This window comes from Ursus arctos, unplaced genomic scaffold (assembly GCF_023065955.2).
Source record: "Ursus arctos isolate Adak ecotype North America unplaced genomic scaffold, UrsArc2.0 scaffold_29, whole genome shotgun sequence".
Classification (NCBI taxonomy): domain Eukaryota; kingdom Metazoa; phylum Chordata; class Mammalia; order Carnivora; family Ursidae; genus Ursus; species Ursus arctos.
In genome coordinates, this window is record NW_026622974.1 from 26,322,984 (window position 1) to 26,337,758 (window position 14,775).

At 35.6% G+C, this 14,775-nt stretch overlaps 1 protein-coding gene across 1 annotated transcript in view; it reads left to right on the plus strand.

Annotated features, from left to right (window-relative positions):
- Nucleotides 1–14,775, plus strand: part of RIMS1 (regulating synaptic membrane exocytosis 1) — an 851,235-nt gene that overhangs the window by 460,541 nt on the left and 375,919 nt on the right. The window contains exon 9 of the mRNA XM_057303964.1: nt 7,207–7,287. Within this exon, the coding sequence (XP_057159947.1) occupies nt 7,223–7,287 (65 nt within the window). The 5' untranslated portion in view covers nt 7,207–7,222. The remainder of the gene's footprint in view (nt 1–7,206; nt 7,288–14,775) is intronic.

Genomic DNA, 14,775 nt, shown 5'->3' on the forward strand with positions numbered 1-14,775 from the left:
TTGTCTCTTGCAGGTTTAGTGATAGGAAATTTCTGGTACTTTTGAGTTTTCTAAAATTGTGTTGTTTTGCAGGTGACTTTTGGAGAATGTACACAGGTTAGTTAAGTATAAGAATGTAAATGAGACAGTGTGTGGGAGATGTTAGCAGATATAAATTCATAGATATGCCTAATACTTAAAGAATTGGTGAATGGAAGAGGAAACTAATTATGTTAACAGAATACAGTAGCAAAATACAGGAAACAAAATTAGCCTATTAGCACTTTGGAGACATTAAGGGCTAATAAATGGAGTGTGTTTGAATAATTCAGAAGACCTGGACTCGATTTTTTACCTATCATTTTCTTTTTTATTGGTCTTTGAAAAATCTGTTTTTCTAAAATTTAGAATCACCCATTAATCTCTGTAGTGAATCTTCATCTTGTTATCACCTTTATTTTAGAATCCTCTACTTTTTTGTCTGGTTTTGTGAATAACTTCCTGGCCTCTTCAGGGGAGGTTCAGCAACCCTCATCAGTCATTGTGAAAAATGGCCAGCTGGCTTCCCTTTTCATATAATTAGGAACCTACTTCGCCTGTCCTCCACATCTTTTTTTAAAATAAAAATCTCTCTAATGTAGCTTCTGAGGGTTCCCTGAATGCACATCAGAGGTATAACAGGCCCTGATGATTTGTGATTAGTACATCTGGATTTTCAAAATACCAACATTCACTCTCCTTCTGGTGTAGAATTTTTACTATTCCATCTTCATCTTATGGGTAACAGTCATCATACTCATTTGTTCATGGTTAAATTGACATGAATATGCAATTTTTGAAACTCACTTTTTAAAGTAATATTTTTCAGCTTTTTCTCTTTTAGTACTTGTGAGTGGAAATGAGATCACTTTTGAAGCCCTCCTTTGAAAAATATATTTGAAGAGATTTTTATCAATTGTATTGTCTGTCTTGAAAATATATTTAAAAAAATCTTTTTAGCTTTCTTGATTCTTTTTCTTATATAAGCTTTTACTATATGCCAGATGGCCTGTCTTCCATTTCACACTCCATAATGTTGCCATTGGTCTTAAGGTCACTCTGCATTTCTAATTTAACCAACCTGACCCCCCTGTGTAAATTTCAGGAGGCTGCTTGCAATGATGGAAAGGACGTCAACTGTGATGCCAAAGAGACCTTGATAAAAATCTTGGCTTCTTAAAATATCAATATTTGTCATTACTATTGGAAAAATAATCTCTTAGATGTATAGTTTCTTCATCTGTTAAATGGGACAATCATATCTCCTTTCAGGGTAGGTATCTTGAAGATTGAATAAGATATGCTATCTACATTTGGTACATAATAGGTATTAAATGAACAAAAGTACTTCTTATTTTCCTACATGTTTAGAACAATCAGAAGAAAAAGGGATTTTCTCTCTTTACCATTAAGGAATTGCCTCACATAAAATTATTTTAAAGTTTTATTTGATAAAATATCAGTACACTACATGTTAAATATATCTTGCTGGTTCAACCAGTGACTTGACATTAAAGAGTCTTTTCCACTAAATAAGTCATATGCTGAGAAATATCTTTTTTCTTGTTCAGAAAGAGAATGAAACTTATTCAAACCATATAAAAACACACTTAGTGAAGTTATTCAAGTCACAAATTTGTTGGCCATAAATCAATTTATATTTTGTAAAAATTTGTAGAAATATGCTGTAATCTTGCAAGAAGTGTTACATAGAATCTATTCTAAATCACTATGTTTTAGAGTGTTAAAATTACTCAAGCATGGGGCGCCTGGGTGGCTCAGTCGTTAAGCGTCTGCCTTCGGCTCAGGGTGTGATCCCAGCGTTCTGGGATCGATTCCCACATCAGGCTCCTCTGCTAGGAGCCTGCTTCTTCCTCTCCCACTCCCCCTGCTTGTGTTTCCTTTCTCGCCGGCTGTCTCTCTCTGTCAAATAAATAAATAAAATCTTTAAAAAAATAAAATAAAATTACTCAAGCTTGAAATCCACAGCTTTTGTCCTTTTTTTTTTTTTTTTAAAGATTTTATTTATTTATTTGACAGAGACAGAGACAGCCAGCGAGAGAGGGAACACAAGCAGGGGGAGTGGGAGAGGAAGAAGCAGGCTCATAGCAGAGGAGCCTGATGTGGGGCTTGATCCCGGAACGCCGGGATCACGCCCTGAGCCGAAGGCAGACGCTTAACCGCTGTGCCACGCAGGCGCCCCAGCTTTTGTCCTTTTTATCTTATTCATTCATTTAACGAATATGTATTAAGTGACTATTATGTCAGGCACTGTTCTAAGTTCTTGGCATATGTCAGTGAACCAAAGAGACCAAGATCCCTCCTCTTGAGCAGTTCGTATTTCAGCAGTGGGAGACAGTAAACTTTAGTGAGTAGTAGAGCAAGGTAAGGCGTATTGGACGTATAGGAGTGCGGTGGCTATGGGAAGCCAGATTATAGTGGTAAGTAAAATAATCAGAATGGGAACCTTCAAGAACTGACATTGGAGCAAAGTCTTGAAAGAGGTGAGGGAGTTGGTCATACCAATACCAGAAAGAATATTCCGGACAGAAGGAAATATTGGTTGGTGAAAGGGACCCAAAGTAAGATCATGCCTGGTATATTTGAGGAAAACTAGCAAGGAAGCCAGTGTGGTTGGAGCAGAATGAGCAAGGAGGGAGGGAGAGAGTAGGGAGCAAAGAGTAGTAGGAGATGAACTCTGGAGTTGTGGGAGGCCAGATTATATTCTGAGGACTCTGGCAATTTCTTTGTTAGTAAACCAGGGAACCATTGCAGAATTTTGAGCACAGCAGTCATGATCTGATTTATCTTTCAGAAGAGTCACTTTGGCATTTGAGTTGAGAATAGACTAGAGGAGGAGGGCTAGGGTAAATGCTGGGCAACCAGTTAAACGTCTTGTGGGAATCCAAGTAAATGGTGATAATGTCTCAAGACAGGATGGCAATAATTGAGGAGGTAAAAAAAAATGGTCAGACTCTGAACATATTTTGAAAGTAGAACCAATTTTATGAATTGGATGCAAGGTGTAAGAAAAGAGGAGTAAAGCCTAAAGTTTTTGGCCTGAACAGCTAGAGAAATGTATTTGCAATCAGCCAAGGTGGAGATGACTACTGGAGAATCTTTGTTTCTTTCTATCTATCTGTCTCTCTCTCTCTCTCTCTCTCTTTTTTTTTTTTTTTTTGAGAGAGAGAGCCTGTGAGGGGGTTGGGGGGGGGTCAGAGGGAGACAGAGATTTCTAAGCAAACTCCAGCTGAGTGAGGACCCCAGTGTGGGGGTTGATCTTACCACCATGAGATCATGACCTGAGCAAAATCAAGAGTCATATGTTCAACCAACTGAGCCACAGAGGCGCCCCTCTATATAACTTTAATTAGTGATCTGCAAATCAGAAGATTGTGTATTTTTCATTTTCTCAGTCTTATGTTATTTTAACTGTCTCTAAGGTTTCTTAGGACAAATGCAAACTAGTACAATAACACTTGGGGACACAAGTAAGCACAAATACACTTTTTCCCCAGATACTGTTTGAATGTACTTATCTCCAGTGATTATAGGAAAAATCTCAGTAAAATTCAAAAACCAAGAAATTGAGAACAGAAATGTAAACAAGTCATATCTATTTGACAGCTTAGTGCACAGTAACTAGTTTCCTGACATTAGTCATGAAAGAGAAAACAATTTAGATAAAGTTCAAATTGAGATAAAGTTTCATAAAATAGTGTTTGTTTTGTTTTTTTGCAGGTGGGTCAAGGGGGGGGTGGATAGTGATTACAGGACCCAAAAAGGAAGCTCAAAAGAGAGAAAGTAATTATGTAAATTGTTTTTTTTTTTTTGAAAGCATTTAGGATTTTTAACTCACATACTCTGAGTATCTGGAAGCACATTTAGTTCCCGTTTGAGGAGATGAAACTCTAACCATAACCTCATCGACGGGCTTGTGGCAGTTCGAGTTTCTCTCTGTGTATGTGCAGGGAAGAGTAGAAGTGGTTGAGTGGGCAGTTGGCAGCCATTCATCGCATTGATTGCAGTCATTCATAAAACCCAGCAGCGCTGAGGGCGGAGTCAGGAGGAACATTCCCTTGAGGTGGTTGCAGAATGTCTCATTTGCATAAATCTGCAGTGATGCTTGAGCGATGAGGGAATGCTCACTTGCAGTTTGAAGACTGTTAAGAGTCCATGTCTGATAAATCTCTGAGGAATTAAAAGACATTTCAAAGAATAAGAGGTCAAACCCCTTGAACTCCTAGTCTCTTGATCTTTAGTAATTCTGGGAAGTCAGCAGTTTGGCAGTGTTTGTGGCCTCCTTATGTCTGGCTGAAGGAATAAATCATATGTATAGGAAGACACATAAGAGCTACAACATACTGAAATATTGCTGTGTTTCTTAAAGTGTGAGGGGTCTATATAATACAAGTTTAATGCATGGAAGATAATAGAAGATACCAGTGCTAAACAATTTCTGCATATTAGAACTGTCAAAACTATTATAGCTTACCCCTCCAAACTGATATGCCAGACACAACACAATGCAGTTATGATCTTAAAGAAATGTTAATCCACACAAGCTAACAGAAGTCTCAAGTGTATTATGTATTTTTTATATATTTTATGTATCTATCCGAGCATAGGGGTTTTTAAAAAATCTTTTCTTTCTTAGATCTAGAAGAAATTTCAGCTAAAAAGAAGTCAAATTAGAAAATATAGGAGTATGTATTACCATAGTTTAGAGCCCCATCAAATTGGTTGAATAACTAGCAATCTGAAACAAATTGTTTTTCCCTCAAAAACACAGATTCAGTAGCCAGCTGTATCACTTTAGTCTTGTGGTCAGAATACATGTTGGTATGAAAAATATGTTGTACGTGCTTAATAATTAAAGTACATTAAGTATATTTAAAATTATATGTACTTTTTATTTTTTTAAAGATTTTATTTATTTATTTGAGAGAGTGCGAGCATGAGTGAGAGAGAGCAGGAGTGGAGGGGCAAAGGGACAGGGAGAAGCAGGGTGCTCAATCCCAGGACCCTGAGATCATGACCTGAGCTGAAGGCAGATGCTTAACGGACTGAGCCACCCAGGTGCCTAAAATGATATTTAAATTAATTGTAAATACTAAATTTTTGAATGTTGATGTATTTGTTTTCATTATCCAATATATAAAGTTCAGACATTCAAATAAAGTTTTTATTTGAAAGATTCTGTATTTGTGCAGACGAAGCAGTATATCGGCTGTTGTGCTTTTACACCAAAACCACTGGGTACTTGAGCTTAGATGAGAGTTTTCTTATATAGATGTGATCTTTCACTCAGGGGGGAAAATTTTTTGCTTAAGATCCTACCTTTAGTGCTGGCTGATAATCCACATTTATTAGAAAAGAGTTACTTAAAAGCATATCTAAGGAAAACTGTAATTGAAGTGGCTGATTTATTTTATTTTAAAGCTTTGTATAACTTCCTGAAACTTTAGGGAAAAAAAGAAATGAACTAAGACAGAAGATTGCATATGGTTTCCCATAGATGAAATTCTTCAGAATGGTTTCCAAAGTTGGTGATATTTCCGATATTTTAACGAACCAGTGCCTGTAGATTAAATATGCTAAATGTACTATTTTTAGTTGAGTGGGAATTGCTAAAGATTTTCCAGTGCTATGAAATGCAACTTCCTCAGCATTGTATTTTGTCTAAGTTAGACTAACATTTCAGAGCTCAGAAATCCCAGGACATTATTTCTCCCTAACAAGAGCCTTCTTGGTTATTCCCTTAACCCTGATGCCTGAGTGGCTTTCTCCTTCCGTGAAACCCGAACAAGGACAAAAGGCTTTGTGGTTCCTGTGGATGTCTTTGACTCCTGTCTCTCGAACGACCAGTCTATTAAGAGTTTAGCATTAGTTCTTGACAAATGCCACCTTTCTTTACTTTTATCCTCGGAGGGAAGGAAGTATATCGAGGCTTTAAAATAGTACCAGTTTCTTTTCTCGTCACGTTACATATTGATTTCCAAGTCTTACTTGACCTTGTTTGGAATGATTAGTATGTGTGTGTGCACGTTTCTGTGCGTTGTGTCCACGTTTCCTTGTATCATTTCTTTCAGAAGTGGAGAATTTTGCCATGCAGCTTTTAGCTCTGGGAAAACAGTTTATCTGCCACTGCCTCACCAGTGATCCACTTCTGGAATAACATGACTGGCTTTAAATATTGGTAGTGTAGTCAAACCTCCCAGAAGCCTCCATGGGAGTTGTTAAGAATCAGATTCATGGTTGAGAATGCTGGGTCCTAAGGGGCTTTTCCATTTAGCAAAGTCTAAGATGTGGGGTCTCAGCTTTGTAACCGAGGCTTCCCTATTCAAAGCAATATTTTTTAAAGCTTTTGAGGTGAAGAGATATCTGAGCCATCCAAGTACAGCCTTAGATGGCGGTATTTTCAAATTTCTGCCAGTGAATCTCTTCAGTGCTCCATGTGCCCTTTTGACACAAGGGTGACAGTATCTTCTCCTGCCCTTTGGAGCTCTGTTACATTGTCTGTCCTCTGCATTTATTTAATTTGTCATGGAGGATTAAGACACAAAGACCTTTTACTATTTTTTTCACATTGTGGAGGTGTTTTCTCTATTTTATACATACACACACACACATACTTTACATATGAACATTTCCTTCTAAGTCTTTCTCTTTTCTTAACTTGAAGGGGATTTTGAACATGGAACATGTTAAGGCCTGTTAGATCTCTTTCTGCATAAAGAAAAAAACCCGTGCGGTAATGAATGGCATGAAACAAGAGTCCGTATCTTTTAGTAAAATAGCCAAAGCCGCAGAAAATCCTGACCCTCTTTTAACATATCAACGCAACAGCTGTTCATATCTTTAAGCTTTCAGATATCATCACATTGCGAGCCCAAAGCTTTCAGTAGCATTTCTTCTATGGGGGAAAACTGCTGACAATCATTTTATTGGTGCTAAAAGGAAAATCAAAGTGGCTAGTACAGATTTTATTTGGGTATAATTGAGCTCTTGGAATTCAAAGTCAAAAATATCTAACTCTAAGGGCTTTTCCAGGGCCTCCAGGTTAAGATCGAAGGGGCTTACAAAGATTTTCCACTAGACTGTGTTTTCAGTACCGTGTTTAATTTCCAGATGTGTTCTACCCTTTTTATAATTAATAGTGCGTTGTGTGTCTATCATGCGCCCCAGGTGTGTTGTCAGGGACATGGCGAAGCCTGCTGCCTGCAAAACACCAAGAAATGCTGAAAACCAGCCCCACCAACCTTCACCGTGAGTATGGCATTAGTTTTATTGACTGAAAATGTCGTCTCTTACACAGATCACTGGTTACAGATTTATTAATTCACATTGCATGTGGGAGTAGATATTCTGACTGCTCGTGTATGTGTAATAAAAAGGCTACTGTTGAGTCAGATAAAATTATCTGGAAACATGAACTCTGTATTAAGTATCTTTGTTAAATGAAGTTTCTAATGCCATGCTGGAAGCATAAAACTAATTAGAGGAAAAGGACACATTTTTAGGGCTCTAGGGAGGCAGAAATTCTGTACCTTTTGGATTTGGAATGTATGTGGGCTGGAGTCCAAGACTTTAGGGAAGTAGGAAGGCAAGGTACAGAGAGGGGAGTGTGTAAGTAAGGGAAATGCAGAGGAAGTCCATTACCCACTGTCACCGTATTACTTAAATGTATGGATAATCCAAAAGAGCCGATCGCCCATGCAGTTTCATTTTTATTATTGCAACCGCGAGTGTAGGTATTAGTAAAGAGTTAAATGACCAACACAAAGGGGAAGCAGGAAGTAGAAAAGAAACCAAATAAAAAAATTCTGAGTTGTGAGTGTGGATTTTGTTGAGATAAAATGTCAGTAGCTTTAAAATTCTGCAGAGTAACAGGGTATATTCACTCTTCTGACTAGAATTATGCTGTTAGTAAGAAAAATTAAACATTCCCTTAAAATGTCTCTGCAGTAGCAATACTCTGCATAACCATTACAGCCAAGTAGTTACTACTGGGAAATGTCTCCTTCCAAGGTTTTTATTAAATGCCTTTGAAGAAATGTGTCCTAAGAGTGATTTTCTATAGATTTCTTTAGCTGAGAATTCTTTGAAGTAAACCAAAATAAAGTGATAAAGTTGTAAAAAGTGAGAAGAAAAGTATTGTAATTCTTCTGCTATGACAAGTTTTTATAAGTATTGGGTAAGAACGAAATTAAATAAAACATTTAAATCCTATATTTTGTATATGATAGTCACAAATCATTTAAAAAATTATGTTTTAGGAAATAAAATTTTGGTAAATAAATTTCAAGAGGCTCAATAGATTGGTTATAGATTTTTATCTCAATAAGTATACTTGAATATCATCTTCTGTATTTAATGAGTACTTTTCAAGGAATAAAAATAATTTTGATTTAAGTGTAGTAAAAAATTATTTATAATTACGTCGAAAAAAGTACAGAGTTGAAAGAAGTACTCTTAATGATGTTGCCATATTTTTTTTTCTATAAATGTTCCTACTCTAAAGCCATTTTTCTGATAATTGAACTTTCCTTCATCGTTCATGGAAAACTTATGATTGCCACTTCCTATCTAATGTTCTAGGCATTATAAAACATTTTATTTTATATTAGGATTATATTAGGATTCACACTGTTTCTGGGAAAGTTCTTTGGGGAATTAATATTGATTTTAAAATGTTATGTTCCACATAGGTTCCCACTTATTCTAATTGGTTTTAATTGGTCGCACTCATTCTAATGTCTGTTTTAAATTAGAATTATTAGATATGGAATGACAATTGTCATCCTTCCCAACGAAACTTTAGATCACTTTTTTCCCTTTATTTTGTTTTTACTTTCCATAGACTTAAGAGTTGTAGAAATATGTTGTAATTTATATTGCACCTAGTAGAACTTTTCTGGTGGCCCCTCTGAGGATAGTGGCCAAGAGGAAGCAACTGCAGTTCCTTTGGAGACTCTATACTGACCACCTCTGTCCTCACCTAAACTTTCTGAATTAAAATAGTGAACCTCTCTTTAGGTGAATTGAAGTACTTGAAGTTTACAATTCATTCCTTATCCTGCTGCTTTTCTGTAGTGTGTTTGTAATTTGAGCTCTCCATATCCACATATGTGTCTTTCTAGGTTAATAAGAAAAGGCCAATAATAAATTGAGGGCTGGGGACTAAGGGTGGGCTTTAGCGTGCAGGTCAGCATTTTTAAATTTGTGAGTCACAACCTTTCAGTGGGTCTGAAAATCAATAAAGGCTACTTTTTGGGTTTTAATTTTGAATGGAATAGAAGAGATTAGAAAATCCAAGAAGGTATCCCAGGTTAATATTGTGGGATGAATTTAGATTTCTGTGTATGGCAACTGGGTAAAAGTATAAAATTTAGTTATAAGGATGCACTAATGGGTTTTAATTAGGAGAGTGGCTTAGTCAGATTTGCAGTATATATATGTGTGTAGGTATATAAAATATGTATTACTTACTTTGACAGAGGTAGGGAAAATGGAATAAGAATGTGATGTGGGCAAAACTAGGGGCAAGAAAATCAATTAATAGACTATTGTAATAGTGCAAAGAAAGATAACGTCTTGACCTATAGTAATAGCAGAGGCTGTGGGAAGGAAACATTTCAAAAGCTGAGTAAGGAGTAGCATTGGCCGTGCTACTGTCAATTGAACATGATTTGTAAGGAAAGAGTTGAGGGAGACTATCATATAATTGTTTGATAATTAAGGACCACTGATTGAAAAAGTGGAATTAAAGAAGCAAACTAGGTCTAGGTAGGTAAGCAGTAAGGAGTTTGTATTTTGATATAGTGATTTTGTGGTACTGTGCATTATCCTAGGGTGCAGGTCCAAGAAATAGTTGGGTATATGAACCTGAAACACTCAGTTAACTGGGAAAGTAGATGACATCACCAAAAGATACATAGTCAGAAAAAGAAACAGACAGAGAGTCCTAGGCAAAATCAGTGCATGATGAATGGGTAAAGGAAAAGGATCCCCTGGCTCAGCTGAGAAATAATAATTTAAAAAGTAGAAGAACCAGAAGCCAAGTAGTAGAGGAGCTCAAGGGGAATCTCCATATCAAATGCAGCAGAAAATCAATAAATAACTTCAGAGATAAAAAATGTCCTTTGGATTTGGCCATATAGAAGTCATTGGTGGCATTTGTCCTAGCAGTTTTAATATATAAGTGGGTGGAAATATTCTATTTTGACAAGTGTGAGGAGGAATGAGAAGTCAGGAAAAGGAAATAGTGATTGTATGTGACTTTTTAAAAATGTTTGACCGTGTGGGTGTGGAAAAGAGGGAGAGAATGGTAGGTAGACAGGAAGTAGGGTGACTACACTTATGGTACTTGGTACATTCTATTTTGCAAGCCTAGACTGATGGATACACATGTCAGTATACTTTATATTTTTGATAATTGTGTATATAAACTATCCAAATATTCTTTTTCAGTTATTATTAAAGTGTCACTTAGTCATATTTTAGACATGCTGCATAAGTTGTCATCACTTAATCAAAGTAATAAATATGTCAAAAATAATGGTGGAGCTCAACAAATTGAGTCTTATGCCTGCTATTCCTCAGGTATAACATGCATAGATAAATGAGACAGAATTCCTGTCTTAAGAGTTCTCTTTCAAGTGGGAGGTGGCAGTTACATAATCAAATAAATTATAATACTTCATGATAAATGCAAGGCATTAAAAAATGATTTACTCTCTTTGAGGCTGATGTGGTCAAGGAAAGATTCACAGAGCCTGCAATAGTTAATGTGAGTTTTGAAAGATGGATAGTTCAGTAGGTAGGCCGTTTTGAAGTACAGTCTTCCAGAAGAAGAGAACAGTTGCCCTGAGGCCCAAAACATCAGGTTATGCTGGGGTAGTTTAAAACATGTGCTCATTGCTGGAGACTGAGAATGTGTGTGTATGTGTATCTGCGTGTTGTGTGGTCATGTGTGTGGGTAGGAGTTCATGTGTGTGTGGGGGGTGAGTGCAGGCATTGTATGTGAAAGAGAAAGACAGGAGGTAGGAAGTGCTGCATCAGACTCTCTGAAGAACAGGACATTTGTCTAATTTGGAGAAAGCAAATAATTAATTGTGCCTTGTCTTAGGTTTTATTTTTAATACCGTATTTTGAAATTTGACATATCGTTATGGGTTTTTGAGTTTTTCAAAGTGAGTATGGTTTTAGAAAGTCCGAGAAACTCTTCTATATTCATCAATATCAGTCTTAGATGTTAGCAGGGATAAATAGGAGAGGTAAGAGGTAAGGCAGATTTGAGAAAATTTCCCAGGTAGTATAATTAGAGTATACTGATTCATTAGATATAGTAATAAAGCAAAGATGAGGGGAGATAACTCACTTTAGCTCAAGAGATTAAGTGAATGTGATAAAATCAAGAAGAGAGTTAATTTAGGCAGGAAAGCAAGTTTAGATTTAGCATTAGATTTATGTATTAATGGCCAATCTCCAATTGAAACATCCAGAAGATATTTGGCTATTCATATCTCAAACTCAGGAGAGGGTTAGTGAGATATACTAATTTGTGAGCAATTACTTTATAATGAAAACCATTAGAGCAAATGAAATAGCATGGGGAGAAAGTATAGAGTTAGAAAGAAAAACTGGAAAAGGCAGTGTAGAGGGTATCATCTGTACTGCAACGAAGAGCAGAGGAATAAAGTAAATTATGCAAGATCATTCAAGAACAAACTTGTCCCAGTTTTCCTGGAACTAACCATGCTTAGTACTGAAAGTCCCATGTCCTGGGACCCCAACCCACCAGCCCAGTCCTGGGAAAATTGGGATGGATGGTCATACTAGAACTGGTGAAGTTGGAATTTGAAAGTAAAAATCCAGAAAATTAATGCATAGCCAAAGAAAAAATATGCTTATACAACGTTTGTATTATTGTGGAAGGTGACATTATCAGGAATAAATTGAATCCATAGAGGTACATGTATCATAATTCAGTCTTTCTTGTTTTGCTTTGCTTTGTTGGTGATTGCCTACTTTTAAAAATGAACCTACGATTCTTATGCCATATGTACAATTCACCTTCCTAGGGGTACAGTTGTGTTTCTCACAAAATTGTGCAAGTATCACTGCTATGTAATTTCAGAACATTTTGATCACCCCCAAAAAGAAACCTGCTATCCATTAGCAGTCATTGCCCTATTCTCCTCAAACTCAGTTCCTAGCAACCACTACTTTTTCTCTATGGATTTGCCTTTTCTGGACATTTCACATAAATGGAATCATCTGATATATGGACCATTTATGTTTGGTTTTATCATTTAGCATAATATTTCAAGATTTATCCATAGTTTACATCTATCAATACTTCATCCCTTTTATTGCCAAATAATACTCTTTTGTATGTATATACCACTTTTTTTTGTTTGTTTGTTTATCCATCCATCAGTTAAAAGGATATTTGGATGGTTTCCAATATTTAAGCTATTGTGTATAAAGCTGCTTTTAACATTTATATATATTTTTTTGAGTGAACATATGTTTTCAGTTCTTTTGAGTATAAACCTGTGAATGTAATTTCTGGGTCATTATAGTAACTATATGTTTACATTTTTTAGGAACTGTCAAACTGTATTTCAAAGCAGCATTCCTACCAGCAATGTAGAAGGATTCCAATTTCTATGCATCCTTGCCAACTTGGCATTGTTGGTATTTTTTGTTATGGCCATTCTTGTGGGTGTGAAGTGTATGAATGGCAATCTTATTGTGGTTTTGATTTGATTTCTCTAATAAATAATGATGTTGAGCATCTTATCATGTGTTCATTGGTTGTTTATATTTGGCTTCTTTGGAGAAATGTTGATCAAAATATTATGTCCATTTTTAATTAGGTTATTTGTCTTTATTGTTGAGTTGTAAGAGTTCTTTATATGTAATGGATACTATATCCTTGTCAGATATTCTCAAATATTTTCACCTGTATAGTGAGTTGTCTTTTCATTTTCTTGATAATACCTTGAAGGACAAGTTTTTTATTTTGAGGAAGTCCAAGCGATCTATTTTTCCTTTAGTTACTTGTGCTTTTGGTGTCATATCTAAGAAACTATCATGAAATCCAAGGTCATAAAGATTTACTGCTAGATTTTCTTCTAAGAGTTTTATAGGTTTAGCTCTTATATTTAGGTCTTTAATCCATTTTGAGTTACGTTTTGTATATGGTGTGAGTTAGGGGTCTGGTTTCATTCTTTTGCATGTTGGAATCTAGTTGTCAAAAAGTGGTAACAGCAGATGTCCTAGGAAGAAAGCCTTCAGTCTTTCCTCATTAAATATGATATTAGTTGTGGGGTTCCAATGGTTGTTTTGTTTGTTTGTTTGTTTTGTTTTTATAAGGTTTAGGAAGTTTGTTTCCATTTCTAGCATGTTGAGTGTTCATATCATGGAAGCGTGTTGGATTTTCTGAAATGCTTTTTCTGCATCTATTGAGATGGTAACACCCTTTTTGTCCTTTATTTTATTAATATGGTATACTGCTTTCATTGATTTTCATATGTTGAACCAATTTCACATTCCTGGGATAAATCCCATTTGGTTATCCATTTTATGTTTCTTTATTTGATTTGTTACTATTTTTGAGGATTTGTGTATATATATTTACAAGTGGTATTGTTTCCATGTGGTTTTCCTGTGGTTTTCCTGTGATTTCTTTGATTTTGGTATCAGGGTAATATTAGTCTCATAGAATGAATTTGGAAGTATTTCCTACTATTCTATTTAGGAAGAGTTGTGAAAGATTATTGTAATTTTTTTTTCAGGTGTTTGGTAGAATTTACCAATGATGCCATCAGCTTCTTTTGGGGAAGCTATTTGATTACTTAAATTCTGTTTTATTTGAACATTTATAATGGTTCTGTATAAATGTGTATGTATGTTTAGGTAAGTGTACTGCATGTGAAATCCTCATATTTTCAGAAAAGCTCATATTCAGAAGTTACTTCCATATAATTTTTGAACCATCCATTATTTTGAGTTATTGACACTTGTGATTTATAGTTCCTAGAAAATAAATTTAACTCTGTTCTGTGTGTGCATGTGTGTGTTCACATGTATGACCACTTTCATTATTTAAAAATTACCAGTGTAACCTCAGAGTCTGGGTTCAGTATGTTTAGAGACAATCAGAAATAAAAGACCTTGTAGATACAAATTCTTTAATAATTTTGAGATTCTTTGATTTGGGTTTCTCTGATGAGAAACTGGAAAAAAAATGAAAAACTTGTTTGGATATATCGTGTTTATTTATACTTTTATAAATTTTGTTATATGTTTGTAAGTCCTGTAATTCATTATCAATTTCATTTATTTAACAAAAAATGAATTTAGGTTCCAGGTAAAAGTGCAAATTATTATTAGTCTCCGAATTTTACTTTGCCATTCTGTCTTTATCCTTTCTATTTCTTCTTTTCTAGAAATGATCTCTCTGTGCAGTGGTAATTCACATCCTGGACTGGATCATTACGTACCATCTGCATTGAAGCTTTTGACATGGGCATGTGTGTCACACATACTCTTCTTTTCCCTTTCACAGCTTTAGATGAGTCAGCCTTGAATTGACAGGGAAGCTATATCCAAATTTTTCTTTTAATAGGCATACTTCTTCAGATCTCAAGGGCATGGTTTTTTCAGCAGCAAGAATCTTTGTTCAGATAAATAACACCGGGACTTCTGAGGACCAACATGTATGGGATCAGAATGAATTTAATC